At 43.2% G+C, this 15,650-nt stretch overlaps 2 protein-coding genes across 3 annotated transcripts in view; one reads left to right on the top strand and one right to left on the bottom strand.

Moving 5' to 3' along the window:
• The window catches only part of LOC311150125 (branched-chain-amino-acid aminotransferase, cytosolic-like), a 33,487-nt gene extending 24,016 nt beyond the window's left edge, over positions 1-9,471 (top strand). Inside the window, exons 10-18 of the mRNA XM_084187420.1 lie at positions 138-338; positions 824-934; positions 1,047-1,166; positions 1,357-1,520; positions 2,031-2,173; positions 6,434-6,519; positions 6,659-6,799; positions 6,889-6,963; positions 7,131-9,471. Of these exons, the coding sequence (XP_084043546.1) occupies positions 138-338; positions 824-934; positions 1,047-1,166; positions 1,357-1,520; positions 2,031-2,173; positions 6,434-6,519; positions 6,659-6,799; positions 6,889-6,963; positions 7,131-7,172 (1,083 nt within the window). The 3' untranslated portion in view covers positions 7,173-9,471. The remainder of the gene's footprint in view (positions 1-137; positions 339-823; positions 935-1,046; positions 1,167-1,356; positions 1,521-2,030; positions 2,174-6,433; positions 6,520-6,658; positions 6,800-6,888; positions 6,964-7,130) is intronic.
• A 1,512-nt stretch (positions 9,472-10,983) lies between these two features.
• LOC311145162 (interferon-induced 35 kDa protein homolog) lies at positions 10,984-15,052 on the bottom strand. 2 transcript variants are annotated; one of them, XM_084181365.1, is made up of 10 exons: positions 14,690-15,052; positions 14,151-14,187; positions 13,977-14,057; positions 13,654-13,812; positions 13,352-13,468; positions 13,086-13,233; positions 12,903-13,012; positions 12,563-12,746; positions 12,286-12,395; positions 10,984-11,814 (listed from the first exon to the last, which is right to left on the bottom strand). In XM_084181365.1, exons 2-10 carry the CDS (start codon positions 14,160-14,162, stop codon positions 11,605-11,607), a joined length of 1,131 nt encoding a protein of 376 aa, XP_084037491.1. In that variant the 5' UTR covers positions 14,163-14,187; positions 14,690-15,052; the 3' UTR covers positions 10,984-11,604. The 2 variants fall into 2 exon arrangements, with proteins under 2 accessions (XP_084037491.1, XP_084037490.1); XM_084181364.1 differs by having other exon boundaries at positions 14,630-14,717.
• Positions 15,053-15,650: the final 598 nt, after the last annotated feature.

Here is a 15,650-nt window from a genome sequence, read left to right as displayed (position 1 = left end):
AAGACCAACATTAATTTCCGCTCAAAGCATGCCCTTTCGATTACAATAAAGAAAATCATTGTGTTCGGCCCTCGCTCTGTTCCTTTCCCCCTGTCTGTCCGTCTGTCTCTTTTGCTCCGCCCCTCTTCCTCTCTCAGGCCGCAGACCTCACTATCGAGCACAACACTGCGGGGAAGCCCAAGCCAGACCCCGCCTCCCTGGTGTTTGGCAAACAGTTCTCTGATCACATGCTGACCATCTATTGGTCAGAGAAAGCAGGCTGGAAGGTTCCACAGATCAAGCCCTTTCAGAACCTGTCGTTGCACCCTGCCACCTCTGCCCTGCACTACTCCATAGAGGTGAGAGAAGGAGCCCCAGCCAAATGTCTCTCCTATGTCTGCACTATGTTAGCCTCGTGAAACCAGACTGACGTCGCCATAGTTCACATTCTGTTTCATAAACTAAACGTGAGCGCAGCAGTCAGTTTGCTTGATGAGGCTAGCATTATGTCTTACTAAGCCGTCTTTCCTTGATACAAGTCACCTAGCTTATTCTTTTATTTTTTATTTTACCTTTATTTAACTAGGCAAGTCAGTTAAGAACAAATTCTTATTTACAATGACGGCCTACACCGGCCAAACCCGGACGACACTGGGCCAATTGTGCGCCGCCCTATGGGACTCCCAATGATGGCCGGTTGTGATACAGCCTGGAATCGAACCAGGGGGTCTGTAGTGATGCCTCAAGCAATGAGATGCAGTGCCTTAGACGGCTGCGCCACTTGGACAGAGATGGTTAATTCTGTCAGATGTATGAACAGTGTGTCTGTGTCTGTCTCACTCAGCTATTTGAGGGCATGAAGGCGTTCAGAGGGGTAGACAACCACATCCGTCTGTTCAGACCCAACCTGAACATGGATAGAATGCACCGCAGTGCTGACCGCAGCTGTCTCCCTGTGAGTATCTCTCAGACCTGGTCCTGAAGGACTCCATGTAAATGCTGGTTTTCCACTCAACTGAACTGAACCAAGTTGTTATAGGTTCTCTGTCCCTCCCATCTCTGTGTAGTTGTTTGATAAGGTGGAGCTGTTGGAGTGCATTAGGAAGCTGGTGGAGGTAGACCAGGAGTGGGTCCCCTACTCCCTAGAAGCCAGCCTCTATATAAGACCCACCTTCATTGGCATTGAGGTGAGCACTGCTCCCCCTCTCACAGACACAGGAAACAGTCTCCATGGTTTCACATTTAATGATCATCATATCAATTTTTTTACCATCTACACTTAGGCCCAGGTAGTGACATAGAGCGGTCACTGTGTCCTCCAGTAACACCTCCAGTAACACTCTTCTCCTTCCTCCTCCCTCTCCCTCCTGGCCTCAGCCTTCCCTGGGTGTCTCGAGGGCCAGCCAAGCCCTACTATTTTGCATCGTGGGTCCTGTAGGGCCCTACTTTACCACAGGGGCCTTCAGCCCAGTCTCTCTGCTGGCAGACCCAGGCTACGTCAGGGCCTGGAGAGGGGGGGTCGGAGCCTACAAGATGGGGGGGTGAGTATCACACTAACACACACACACTTCCAAGTAGAAGTGACTCAACAATTTGCGAAAGCAACAATTGGAATTTCCGAAAAACGAGACAGTGGTTTCTTAATAGCTTATTGGCTATATAACAACTCTTATATAACACCATGGAATTATCAAGATATGGTCTGACTCTGGGGCCCCACGTTTACTTCTGAATAGAGAATGCTTGAGGCTTATAATGTAATTGTTTAGCTATTTTAACCATGTGGATTCCTTTAGATTACAAAAAGTTGGCTGCATCCTGGATGTTAGCTGAACATTAACTCAATGTCCTGTCTGTCCTCTGGTAGCCATGTTGCTTTGACCTCTCTCACAAGGTCAGCTCCCCCAGCTGGAGGAGCTGTTTATGAGGGTTGGGTGTCTCCAAGGGAGCTGCCTGCTGAGATGAAATATTCCACCACCCCTCCTCTCTCTCCCGTGTCTATTCCTCCCTTTCACTCTCTTACTTTCCGTCTCTCTCCCTCTCTCTGTCAGTAACTATGGGCCTACTATAGCAGTGCAGAATGAGGCTATAAAGCAGGGCTGTCAGCAGGTCCTGTGGCTGTATGGAGAGCAGGAGGAGATCACAGAGGTCGGCACCATGAACCTCTTCATCTACTGGACGAATGAGGGAGGAGGTCTGTTTGACTATCTCTAGTCTGTACAGTGCCTTCAGAAAGTATTCACACCCCTTGGCTTTTTCCACATTTTGTTGTGTTATAGCCTGAATTTAAAATGTCTTAAATTGAGATTTTGTCACTAGCATACCCCATAATATCAAAGTAAATTAATTACAAATGAAAAGCTGAAATGTCTTGAGTCAATAAGGATTCAACCCCTTTGTTATGGCAAGCCTAAATAAGTTCAGGAGTAAAATGTGTTTAAGAATAATAATAGTGTTTAACATGATTTTTGAATTACTTCCTCATCTCTGTACACCACACATGCAATTATCTGTAAGGTCCCTCAGTCGAGCAGTGAATTTCAAACACAGATTCAACCACAAAGACTAGGGAGGTTTTCCAATTCCTCGCAAAGAAGGGCACCTATTGATAAATGGGTAAAAATATAAAAGCAGACATTGAATATTCCTTTGCGCATGGTGAAGTTATTAATTACACTTTGGATGGTGTATCAATATACCCAGTCGCTGGGTATATTGACTTTAAAACAGTTACAGAGTTTAATGGCTGTGATAGGAGAAATTAGGATGGATCAACAACATTATAGTTACTCCACAATACTAACCTAATTGACAGAGTGAAAAGAAGGAAGCCTGTACAGAAAAAAATTATTCAAAAACATGCATCCTGTTTGCAACAAGGCACTAAAGTAATACTGCAAAATGTGGCAAAGAAAGTAACTTTTTTTTCCTGAATACAAAGTGTTATGTTTGGGGCAAATCTAATACAACACATAACTGAGTACCACTCTCCATATTTTCAAGCATAGTGATGGCTGCATCATGTTATGGGTATGCTTGTAATTGTTAAGGACTGGGGAGGTTTTCGGAATAAAAAAGAAATGCAATGGAGCTAAGCACAGGCAAAATCCTAGAGGAAAACTTGGTTGTCTGCTTTCCACCAGACACTGGGAGATGAATTCACCTTTCAGCAGGACAATAAACTAAAACACAACGCCAAATCTACACTGGAGTTGTTTACAGTGAATGTTTCTTGAGTGGCCGAGTTGCAGTTTTGACTTAAATCTACTTGAAAATCTATGGCAAGACCTTAAAATGGTTGTCTAGCAATGATCAGCAACCAATTTGACAGAGCTTGAAGAATTTTGAAAATAATAATGGGAAAAAGCTCTTAGAGACTTACCCAGAAAGACTCACTAACAGCTGTAATCGCTTCCAAAGGTGCTTCTACAAAGTATTGACTCGGGTGTGAATACTTATGTAAATGAGATATTTCTGTGTCAATTTTGAATTCAGGCTGTAACACAATTTTTTGGGGGAATACGTCAAGGGGTATGAATACTTTCTGAAGACACTGTATGTCTGTTTGATTGTCTCTAGTCTGTATGCCTGACTGTCTCTAGTCTGTATGCCTGACTGTCTCTAGTCTATATGCCTGTCTCTAGTCTGTATGTGTGACTGTCTCTAGTCTGTATGCCTGACTGTCTCTAGTCTGTATGCGTGACTGTCTCTAGTCTGTATGCGTGACTGTCTCTAGTCTGTATGCGTGACTGTCTCTAGTCTGTATGTGTGACTGTCTCTAGTCTGTATGTCTGACTGTCTCTAGTCTGTATGCCTGACTGTCTCTAGTCTGTATGCGTGACTGTCTCTAGTCTGTATGCGTGACTGTCTCTAGTCTGTATGCGTGACTGTCTCTAGTCTGTATGTGTGACTGTCTCTAGTCTGTATGTGTGACTGTCTCTAGTCTGTATGCGTGACTGTCTCTAGTCTGTATGTGTGACTGTCTCTAGTCTGTATGTCTGACTGTCTCTAGTCTGTATGCCTGACTGTCTCTAGTCTGTATGCGTGACTGTCTCTAGTCTGTATGTGTGACTGTCTCTAGTCTGTATGCGTGACTGTCTCTAGTCTGTATGCGTGACTGTCTCTAGTCTGTATGTGTGACTGTCTCTAGTCTGTATGTCTGACTGTGTCTAGTCTGTATGCCTGACTGTCTCTAGTCTGTATGCGTGACTGTCTCTAGTCTGTATGTGTGACTGTCTCTAGTCTGTATGCGTGACTGTCTCTAGTCTGTATGCGTGACTGTCTCTAGTCTGTATGCGTGACTGTCTCTAGTCTGTATGCGTGACTGTCTCTAGACTGTATGCCTGACTGTCTCTAGACTGTATGCCTGACTGTCTCTAGTCTGTATGCCTGACAGTCTCTAGTCTGTATGCGTGACTGTCTCTAGTCTGTATGTGTGACTGTCTCTAGTCTGTATGTGTGACTGTCTCTAGTCTGTATGTGTGACTGTCTCTAGTCTGTATGTGTGACTGTCTCTAGTCTGTATGTCTGACTGTCTCTAGTCTGTATGCCTGACTGTCTCTAGTCTGTATGTGTGACTGTCTCTAGTCTGTATGTGTGACTGTCTCTAGTCTGTATGTGTGACTGTCTCTAGTCTGTATGCCTGACTGTCTCTAGTCTGTATGCCTGACTGTCTCTAGTCTGTATGTGTGACTGTCTCTAGTCTGTATGCGTGACTGTCTCTAGTCTGTATGCGTGACTGTCTCTAGTCTGTATGCCTGACAGTCTCTAGTCTGTATGCCTGACTGTCTCTAGTCTGTATGCGTGACTGTCTCTAGTCTGTATGCGTGACTGTCTCTAGACTGTATGCGTGACTGTCTCTAGACTGTATGCGTGACTGTCTCTAGACGGTATGCCTGACTGTCTCTAGATGGTATGCCTGACTGTCTCTAGACTGTATGCCTGACTGTCTCTAGACTGTATGCCTGACTGTCTCTAGACTGTATGCCTGACTGTCTCTAGTCTGTATGCGTGACTGTCTAGTCTGTATGTGTGACTGTCTCTAGTCTGTATGTGTGACTGTCTCTAGTCTGTATGTCTGACTGTCTCTAGTCTGTATGTCTGACTGTCTCTAGTCTGTATGTCTGACTGTCTCTAGTCTGTATGTCTGACTGTCTCTAGTCTGTATGTCTGACTGTCTCTAGTCTGTATGCCTGACTGTCTCTAGACTGTATGTGTGACTGTCTCTAGTCTGTATGCGTGACTGTCTCTAGACTGTATGCCTGACTGTCTCTAGACTGTATGCCTGACAGTCTCTAGTCTGTATGCGTGACTGTCTAGTCTGTATGCGTGACTGTCTCTAGTCTGTATGTGTGACTGTCTCTAGTCTGTATGTCTGACTGTCTCTAGTCTGTATGTCTGACTGTCTCTAGTCTGTATGTCTGACTGTCTCTAGACTGTATGCCTGACTGTCTCTAGACTGTATGCCTGACTGTCTCTAGACTGTATGCCTGACAGTCTCTAGTCTGTATGCGTGACTGTCTAGTCTGTATGTGTGACTGTCTCTAGTCTGTATGTGTGACTGTCTCTAGTCTGTATGTGTGACTGTCTCTAGTCTGTATGTCTGACTGTCTCTAGACTGTATGCCTGACAGTCTCTAGTCTGTATGCGTGACTGTCTAGTCTGTATGTGTGACTGTCTCTAGTCTGTATGTGTGACTGTCTCTAGTCTGTATGTGTGACTGTCTCTAGTCTGTATGTCTGACTGTCTCTAGTCTGTATGTCTGACTGTCTCTAGTCTGTATGTCTGACTGTCTCTAGTCTGTATGTCTGACTGTCTCTAGTCTGTATGTCTGACTGTCTCTAGTCTGTATGCCTGACTGTCTCTAGTCTGTATGCCTGACTGTCTCTAGTCTGTATGCCTGACTGTCTCTAGTCTGTATGCCTGTGCTTGTGTTTGCTTAGTGTCTGACTAGACTGTCAATCTAGGCCAGGGCTTCCCAACCCTCTTCCTGGAGATCTACTGTCCTGTAGGTTTTCAGTCCAACCCTAATTTAGCATATTTGATTCAGCTAGTTAAGGTCTTGTTGAGCAGCTAATAAGTAGAATCAGGTGTGTTAAATTGGGGTTGGACTGAAAACCCACGGGACGGTAGATCTCCAGGAAGAGGGTTGGGCAGCCCTGATCTAGGCTGTATCAATGCTTCCCCCTATTGGTTGTTAATGTCTCTTCATCTGGATATGGTGAATTATGTTAAACTCCAAACAACTGTGTATAGCTTATGTACACAGTCCTGTGTAGCTCAGTTGGTAGAGCATGGCGTTTGCAACGCCAGGTTTGTGGGTTCGATTCCCATGGGGGGCCAGTATGAAAATGTATGCACTCACTAACTGTAAGTCGCTCTGGATAAGAGCGTCTGCTAAATGACTAAAATGTCAAATGTATGTGAGTAAGAGTACCTGTTTGTTTGTATGCAGAGAGAGAGTTGCTGACTCCTCCTCTAGATGGCATCATTCTCCCAGGAGTCACCAGACAGTGTCTGCTGGACCTGGCCAGAGAATGGGTAAGTAGGGATTAGTTATTTGAGAACGGATAGATAGGATTTAAGACCATTGTAATCCATTGACATAGATGGTTAGAATAATTATTTTATTGGAATTATAGTGATGCACAGTCATACTGACTTGTTTTGTTTCCTTCAGGGGGAGTTCAAAGTGACAGAGCGCACCATGGGCATGAAGGAGCTGCTCGGTGCTTTGGATTCAGGCAAGATTACGGAGGTGTTTGGTGCCGGGACGGCCTGTGTCGTCTGTCCTGTCGGCAGCCTGCTCTACAAAGGAAAGGTAACCACAAGTCTTGGTGTATTTACATTTTTCTGAAACCCTTTTGCCCTCAAACAAAATGCTCCAGATGATATTCTCCCCCCCCCCAGACATACCAAATTCCTACCATGCAGAATGGTCCAGACCTGGCCAAGCGATTCCACAAAGAGCTGACGGACATGCAGGTAAGCAGCTCTGCCCTAATGCTTGCTTTGACCCTTTAAACAGAGTACTTCTCTCAGATATTAATTTTAACTAAATACATTTTGTCTGCTCTAAGCAACACAATAAAGATTTTGCTCTTTTTTCGCCACTCTTCACTTCTCCTGGCGCCATCCACTCCTTTACTCAGTATGGACGGAAACAGAGTGAATGGGCACCACTGGTCGTTTAATTGGCAGATTGCACATGCCAATCATATCGCGACTAGTCCTCCACTCCATCTTCAAGACCAGCAGCTTCACAACAACCCATAATGCACTCCCTTTGATAGGCTGGCTGACCGGCAGAGATGAACAGGTCACGTCTGTTACTCTTGGTGTTTCTGCATGGACTTTTAAAGGGATAGGGTTAGTCTGTCATTAAAATGTTGGAACTTTCATGCAATCCCGACAGTTACACAATACTGTATAAGCAATGCTGTGAAACGTCCGCAGCTTCGGTAAAACCAACCTAGTCTGTATTTCTGTATTAGGGGCAAAGTCATATTATTTTTCCTATTCAGTCCTTTATCATACTGTAGCACAGGTTACAGAAGAGGATCGTCCTCCAAGCTTTTTAATAGCACAATCACTACATGAGATGGCCTATAGGGTTGTATTGTTGTATTGATGTATTGTTGTAATAGTTTAAATATGCAATACGCACAACTATTGTAGGGTATTACTGGTAAGTTATGTTGGTCATTTGGTTTATTTGCAATATGGGAAGAACTTTTTACAGGTACTTAAAAGGAACACTCCCGAGTGGCTGTGCCACTAGAGATCCTGGTTCGAGTCCAGGCTCTGTCGCAGCCGGCCGCGACCGGGAGACACATGGGCGGCGCACAATTGGTCCAGCGTCGTCCAAGGTAGGGGAGGGTTTGGCCGGCAGGGATGTGGGTTCGTTTCCCACGGGGGGCCAGTATGAAAAATATATATACAGTGAGCTCCATAATTCATTGGACAGTGACCATTTTTTTGTTATTTTGGTTCTGTACTCTAGCACTTTTGAGTTTGAAAGGATACAATGACAATGAGGGTGAAGTGCAGACTGTCAGCTTTAATTTGAGGGTATTTTCATACATGTCGGATGAACCGTTTAGAAATTATAGAAGCTTTTGTACATGGTCCCCCCCATTTTCGGGCATCAAAAGACATTGGACAGTTTAACATAATGTAGAATAAAGTAATCATTGTTAATATTTGGTCGCATATCCTTTGCATGCAATGACTGCTTGAAGTCTGCGATGCATCGACATCACCAGACGCTGGGTATCTTCCCTGGTGATGCTCTGCCAAGCCTGTACTGCAGCCATCTTCAGTTCCTGCTTGTTTCGGGGACTTATTGCCTTCAGTCTCCTCTTCAGCATGTAAAATGCATGTTCAATTGGATTCAGATCCGGTGATTGACTCGGCCAGTCAAGGATTTTCCACTTTTTGGCCATCAAAAACCCCTTCGTTGCTCTAGCAGTATGTTTAGGGTTATTGTCTTGTTGTATGATGAAGTGCCGTCCAATGAGTTTGGAGGCATTTGGTTTTATCTGAGCAGATAAAATATTTCTGTAGACTTCAGAATTCATTGTTCTACTTCTGTCTGCAGTCACATCATCGATGAAGACAAGTGAGCCTGTTCCACTGGCAGCCATACAGGCCCAAGCCATAACACCCCCTCCACCATGTTTCACGGATGAGGTGGTATGCTTTGGATCATGGGCATTTCTTATTTTTCTCCACACTTTCCGCTTTCCATCACTCTGGTACATGTTAATCTTTGTCTCATCTGTCCACAATACTTTTTTCCAGAACTCTTGGGGCTCTTTTTAGGTGCTTTTTAGCAAACTGTAATCTCGCCTTTCTGTTCTTCAGGCTTATAAGTGGTTTGCATCTTGTAGTGTACCCTCTGTAGTCCTGCTGATGTAGTCTTCTACGTATGGTAGACTTTGACACATCTACACCTGCATCCAGGAGAGTGTTTTTGATCTGTTGGGCTGTTGTCAGGGGGGTTTTCTTCACCATAGAGAGTATTCTCCGGTCATCCACTACAGTGGTCTTCCTCAGTCTACCGGGTCTTTTGACATAATTGAGTTCACCGGTTGTTTTTTTCTTGATAATAATGAACCAAACTGTTGACTTGGGCATGGCCAGGGTTTTTGCAATGTTCCTGATTGATTGATTTTCATTTCTGACCCTTATGACGGCCAGCTTCATTTGCATCGACACTGCTGTCTTCCTCATGTTGTCACACCCCAACAACAACCTCCAAAGGCAATAGCAAAGTCTAGAATCAATACTATTCATCAACAGCTCTCCTGCATTCACTAACGACACAAATGAATACACCTGCCTAAAGACACACATCTGTGAAGCCAATTTATCAAATACTTGTAGTACCTTAAAATAGGGGGACCATGTACAAAAGGTGCTGTCATTTCTAAACGGTTCATCTGATATGTATGAAAGTACCCTCAAATTAAAGCTGACAGTCTGCACTTCACCCTCATTGTCATTGTATCCTTTCAAACTCAAAGTGCTAGAGTACAGAACCAAATTAACAAACAAATGGTCACTGTCCAATGAATTATGGAGCTCACTGTATATTCCCTTTTATGCATTCACTAACTGTAAGTCGCTCTGGATAAGAGCGTCTGCTAAATGACTAAAATGTAAATGTGAAATGAACAATTGAGGCTGTTAGACATTTTCACTGGCTGACATCAGGATTGTGTTGACTGTACTGTTATTGTTAAGTGACTGTAGGAACAGATCAGATCAAAACCACGTCACAGGATTTGTTACTTTCTAAATGTCACAATATAACCTGAGGAAGTAGAATATTATTTAATATAATTAGGTTCTATCAGGCCAGGAATACAAATGTTTATACATACCATATTGACACCAGAGGTGCTTTTTAACAATCTCCTAGAAATGAGTTTACACTGACCTTAGTTTGATTTAAGTCAGGTGTGTGACTGAGCAGAAGAGAGAAAGTCATGTGATCGTTTGTGAGTGTCTCTTTCTGGATTGGAAAGTTACCACTAAGAACGTGTTGTCGAAAGATTGAGATTAAAATGGAGAGGTCGAAGTGAACTCAAGCATGCACAGAGGTTAGCTATAGCTACATGATATACTTAAGCAATAAGGCACGAGGGGGTGTGGTATATGGCCAATATACCATGGCTAAGGGCTGTTCGTATGCACGACGCAACGAGTGCCTGGATTCAGCCCTTAGATGTGGTATATTGGTCATATACCACAAACCCCCGTGGTGTCTTATGGCTATTATAAACTGGTTAAACGTAATTAGAGCAGTAAAAATACATGTTTTGTCATACCTGTGGTATACCACGGCTGTCAGCCAATCAGCATTCAGGGCTCGAACAAACCAGTTTATAATGTAGACTTCAGAGTACGAGAGAGTGACCACTTTCAATAGATGCTATAGACTGTCCGTGACTTCTGCTCTAGGTCGTGTTAACCATTATGTAAACTTGTAACAATGAGTTTAAAAAAAAAAAAAGTATGTGGGTTTGACCTTGTTTTTGTTGTCAGTTGGAACTACCGTCTTCCCAATTATTCACTGTATATCCAGCTTTGTCCTCACCCTGCTGCTTTCCTTCATTCTCTTGGAATGTATTTGACTCTTTCATATCACTTGGTTCTCACCCCCCCCCCCCTCCTCCTAAGTGCCTGACTGAGTGAGTACTCTGTCGTCTTCCTGTGGATCTAACTTGTTTTTATAGTGGTTGCACTAGAGGCTATCCTGCTGGATCTTTGTGTTTTTGTTGTGGGACATTGTTACTCTACTTTGCTGTTACTAGATTTTTACAATAAACTCCATCTGTGTTCCATTATCTGACTGGGTGTGGTTTTGCTAAACTACTTGTACTGCTTTGACGCTCAAGCACTTTACTCGTTTAACTTCAATCTCTGACCAGTTTACGATCTCACATCGTCAGTGTAGTCCCTTTCTCAGTAATAATGAACGAACCACACACACTATCGTAATGTCTGACTTGGTCCATTGGACAGACTTTATTACAATCACTGATTCTACTGTACAGGATTACTCATTCAATACTAAGAATGACAGAAAACAATAGCATATCATGAATATAGAACACTAAATAGTGACACCTTTAGAGAGCTGTAGATTACACATTCCTTCTAAACATTAACTTAAAGATATCTAGATTAGTCTTGTCAAGCATAATTCACATTTCTTTGGCAACTTAATTTTATGTATGCAGATCATTTTGTCACTGATGCCACATCTGAATGAAAAAAATGTAACCAAAAACATTACACCCAAAATGATCTGCATACATAATCAGAAATTGTAAATAAATAGATGTTCTATCAAATTATATGCAAAAACATTTTGTGTTTTGAAACAGGAAACCCAGAAAAGACAGGAAAATCTCAGACACTTGATATAAACTCATAGTCAAAAGCTTTGGCACAGTGCCAACCACTAAGAATGGCATTTGGTTGAAAAATTGTAACATCCTGATAGCAGGCCAGGATTAGATCCCCAGGCTGGATTTGACTGTGATCCTGTCCTGAGATGGGGTAGATGAGCGGCAATAAAAAGGTGTCTGAGCTCACTACCAGTGCCTGGCCCTATCACTGGCTCTGGTCTTCAGTGGGACAGTCCTCCTTGAACAGGGCCAGGGTGTGCTGCCCCATGGGGTTGTAGAGGAAGGCGTCCACCTCTCCCCCACCGTTACTGGTCTTCTGGAAGTGGATCTCCAGCAGGTCCTGCAGGTTCTCCTGCTCCATGATGGCAGGGATGCCAGTCAGCAGCACAGTACGCCCACACGCTGACAGCCGTGTCTGGTAGAGGGTACAGGGGCGAGGGGGGTCAGATTGGAGGATATCATTTTACTGCAGACAGCTTCTAGACACTAATGGTTGGACTAGCTTGTCTGTAAGTCCCAAACAATGAGTTGAGCACCTATTATCTAATGTATAGGGCCTTGAATTTTTCCAGGTGAGGTTATGTGGAAACCAACATGTAAGCGTTTACATTACTTTAGCTTAACCCTGGAATTATAATTGTATAACAATCCCATTGTAGTTGTAACTTTTAACCAAATGTGAATGGGCGCACGACCGCAGACTGATACTGTGTATGGTTTATAACATTACGCTCTGAATTGATGATTTCACTAGGCCTAAAGGTATTTCTGCTGATAGTGTAGTTGGCCTATGATAAATTGATTATTTTATAGTCTTAGTTATCAAGTATGGTTATCATGGAGTTAAAGGGATAAACTCAGGGCCATGAACATGAAATCTGCTTACCTGGAAACTTGTGATCTCTCCGTTCAGAAATGGAGTCACCTTCACACTGTGCTTCCTCCCTTTCTCAAACTCCACATCATGGTACTGCTTGTCAGTCAGGCCTTTGGCAACTGGTAAACAATGCACAGTCGGCTCAGTTAATCAAAAGTTGTACATTTCTCATTATATAAAGTCAGAAAGAATGGACAGAAATAACAGTATGATAAATTCATTAAGTCTGAGCTTTTTCCCTTTATGAGGAAAACTACATTTTCTGACAGGAACTTGACTTGCGTACCATTGTTTTCTGTGAAAGTGATGACCACGTTGCCAGAATCATGCAGCATGTCAGACTCTTCCACCTCCCCCCCTCCATTCCTGCGCTTGGCAAAGTGGATCTCCAGTTTGTCGAGCAAGCGGTCCTCCGCGACCTTCGGCAGGTTCGAAACCAGGACACGGCGGGAACATACCTCGGTGTCCATCTGAGGTAGAGAGACCGGTGCACACACACTAGTTCACACAAAGGAACGCAATGACGTACATGCAAATGAAATAAACTAACTGACGCTCTTCATAACACAGCCACAGTCCCTGACACCTAGACACTAGTGAATGGAGATGGGTCTCTCTTGTTGTACCTCTACTTGACAGGGCACCAGCAGCTGTATGAGCTTGGCCTCCAGGGTGATGGCACAATCCCCGCCCAGATCCACCTTATGCTCCCTCAGGCTCAGGATCTTCTGGGCCACTGTGGAGGAAAGGAGGTATAATAACCACGGAAATAAAATAGGTGCTAAACAGAGTGAGGGTTTCGGTCTTACCTAGCTCTTCCTCAAAGGTGATCAGTGCAGTGCCCTCCTCCATTGGATACACTATGTGTGGCTTCACGTCAAAATTGAGTGCATTTGCTCCATCACCTGTCTTTCCAGTGAACACAACCTTCTTTTCAGGCACTGCAGCAGTAGACACCTAAAACCAAGAGACACAATCTTCAATAGTCAACTAAATCTCACCACACCTACTACAGTACACAGCCACACCAAGAGTAATGATACATCTCCTTATTCGTTTTGGGTTGTGGCCATACATCAGTCTGCTGCTTGAGTTGGTGGGTGCTCTCCTCCTCATGCTGCAGTTCCTCCTCTGCTCTCTGGATCTCCCTCTTCAGCCTGCTCTCCTCCTCATGCAGGGCGGCCATCTTCTTCTGCAGAGAAACATAAACGCCTATCAGTCATTCAGGCAGAATCCGAAACCTCTAACAAGACCTCCCTCAACCCCCCAAAAAGCCACTAAATATAGGAAAAGCTAAATATAGCGATATCCTAAGAAAGATCTAATTAAAATCCTAGTGTTGATGATCTTTGGTTAAGTGGTTGAGAGTTGTCATACCCTTTCAGAGTCCACATCCCTGGCTTGGTCACATTTATCCTCTTCCAAAGATGTCCTCAGTTTGACTGTGCGCTGTCTATACTGTTCAGCCAGGTCCACCTGCTCATCCCTGGCTCTGGACAAATCCTGCTGCTCCTTCAGCAGCTGGTTGTGTTGAACCTGAGAACACAGATAGATTATATGAGGCCCTTGAGCCATGGGCTACACTTACAAACCAAGGGAGTAAAAGATGCATGAATTATTCTACATACAGTAGACTAGGCCTCTATGTGCCAGCAGTATTTATTCTGCTATCAATGTTTCCTTTATTTGATCAAATATACCTTGCATTTGCTGATGGCAGTTATAATACCCTCCAATATGTTTTGTGATCCATGGGCGTCTACCGTCACAAACGACAAATCCTGAAAAACAATTCCAACAGCATTCTGTGAGCGGCCTGTTGTTTATAAAAATTTAAATGACAGGTCTCATTGAAGATGGGATTTCCCTCTTACCTCAAACGACATGTCAATCGGAGAGGTTGACGCTAATCTGGAAAGAGAGTATAAAATGAAATGTCAAATGTGAAAGGCCCAATTTATGATGAAAAAGCCCCATACCAATGTAGGCTAAAATGTCTCCATTGACTAGTGTACGCTACAATGTTTCCTCTGACAGATCATTCACTTGAGATCAGTGTTTGATTACTGCGTAATATGATTTTATCAGATCGACATCCCACAACGCATAACATTTCTTTTACTTTCCTAGTATTTCTAAAATTGTAAAGTAGTTTGAAAATCTAGTTTAAAGCTTTCGGTATTCATGTAGGCTACGCATTACTTTTTGAGTATGACAATCTAACTATCGACGTGTCAAACTACAACTAACCGTTCATTTTAAGTCTTTAAAAGCATGTCTAAACAATATCCAATCTATTTTAGAAAAACATTAAGTAATTTTTGAAGACAAGGAAGCGAAGTAAACCACTTACCACCACTGTTAAGTGTAATGGTGCGTCTTTCAGTTTCATTTTCGAATCATATTTCATTACCTTGATTAGATTTATCCGGTGAGCTAGTGGCTGGAAAACATGCATATCCATCCAGTAGCTTGGTGACCACTGCCATACTGATACAATTATAGACCAATAATGTGTGGAAATGGATATGAGCAAAATGGATACTGAACAAAAAATATAAATTAAAAAAGGAACAATTTTAAGGAAATCAGTCAATTTAAATAAATTAATTTTGCCCTAATCTATGGATTTCACATGGCTGGATGGGGGGCGCAGCCACACTGGGAGCCAGGCCCATCCAATCAGAATGTGTTTTACCGCTACTAAAGGGCTTTATTACTGACAGAAATACTCCCATTTCATCAGCTGTCCTGGTGGCTGATCTCAGACGATCCCGCAGGTGAAGAAGCCAGATGTGGAGTTCCTGGCCTGGCGCGGTTTGCGAGGCCAGTTGGATGTACTGCCAAATTCTCTAAAACGACATTGGAGGCAGCTTATGGTAGAGAAATAAACATTCAATTCTCTGTCAAAAGCTCTGGTGGAGATTCCTGCAGTCAGCATGCCAATTGCACGCTCCCTCAACTTGAGACACCTGTGGCATTGTGTTGTAACTAAACTGCATATTTTTGGTGGCCTTTTGTCCCCAGCACAAGGTGCACCTGTGTAATGATCATGCTGTTTAATCAACTTCTTGTTATTCCACACCTGTCAGATGGATGGATTATATTGACAAAGTAGGAATGCTCACTAACAGGGATGTAAACAAATTTGTGCACAACATTTTAGAAAAAAGCTTTTTGTGAATATGGAACATTTCTGGGATCTTTAATTTCAGCTCATGAAACCAACACTTCACGTGTTAAGTTTATATTTTTGTTCAGTATAAGTTTGCAAGATTGGAAACGCAGTAAAGTAAAAAACCAAATTTACACACTTTTCAATTTTTACTTGTCAATGCCATGTTCACACAAGTCTGGTAGAGCCAATGAATTCA

Source organism: Coregonus lavaretus (genome assembly GCF_964263955.1).
Source record: "Coregonus lavaretus genome assembly, chromosome: 2".
NCBI classification, from domain to species: Eukaryota; Metazoa; Chordata; class Actinopteri; order Salmoniformes; family Salmonidae; genus Coregonus; species Coregonus lavaretus.
This window is presented reverse-complemented; position numbering and strand designations above follow the sequence as displayed.

What these genes read in the sequence shown, in the direction of transcription:
- LOC311145162 (XM_084181365.1), bottom strand. An exon ending in GGGATGTGGACTCTGAAAGG is followed by an intron (nt 13,469 to 13,653) that starts GTATGACAACTC and finishes GTTTCTCTGCAG; the next exon opens with AAGAAGATGGCCGCCCTGCA. An exon ending in AACTCAAGCAGCAGACTGAT is followed by an intron (nt 13,234 to 13,351) that starts GTATGGCCACAA and finishes TCTTGGTTTTAG; the next exon opens with GTGTCTACTGCTGCAGTGCC.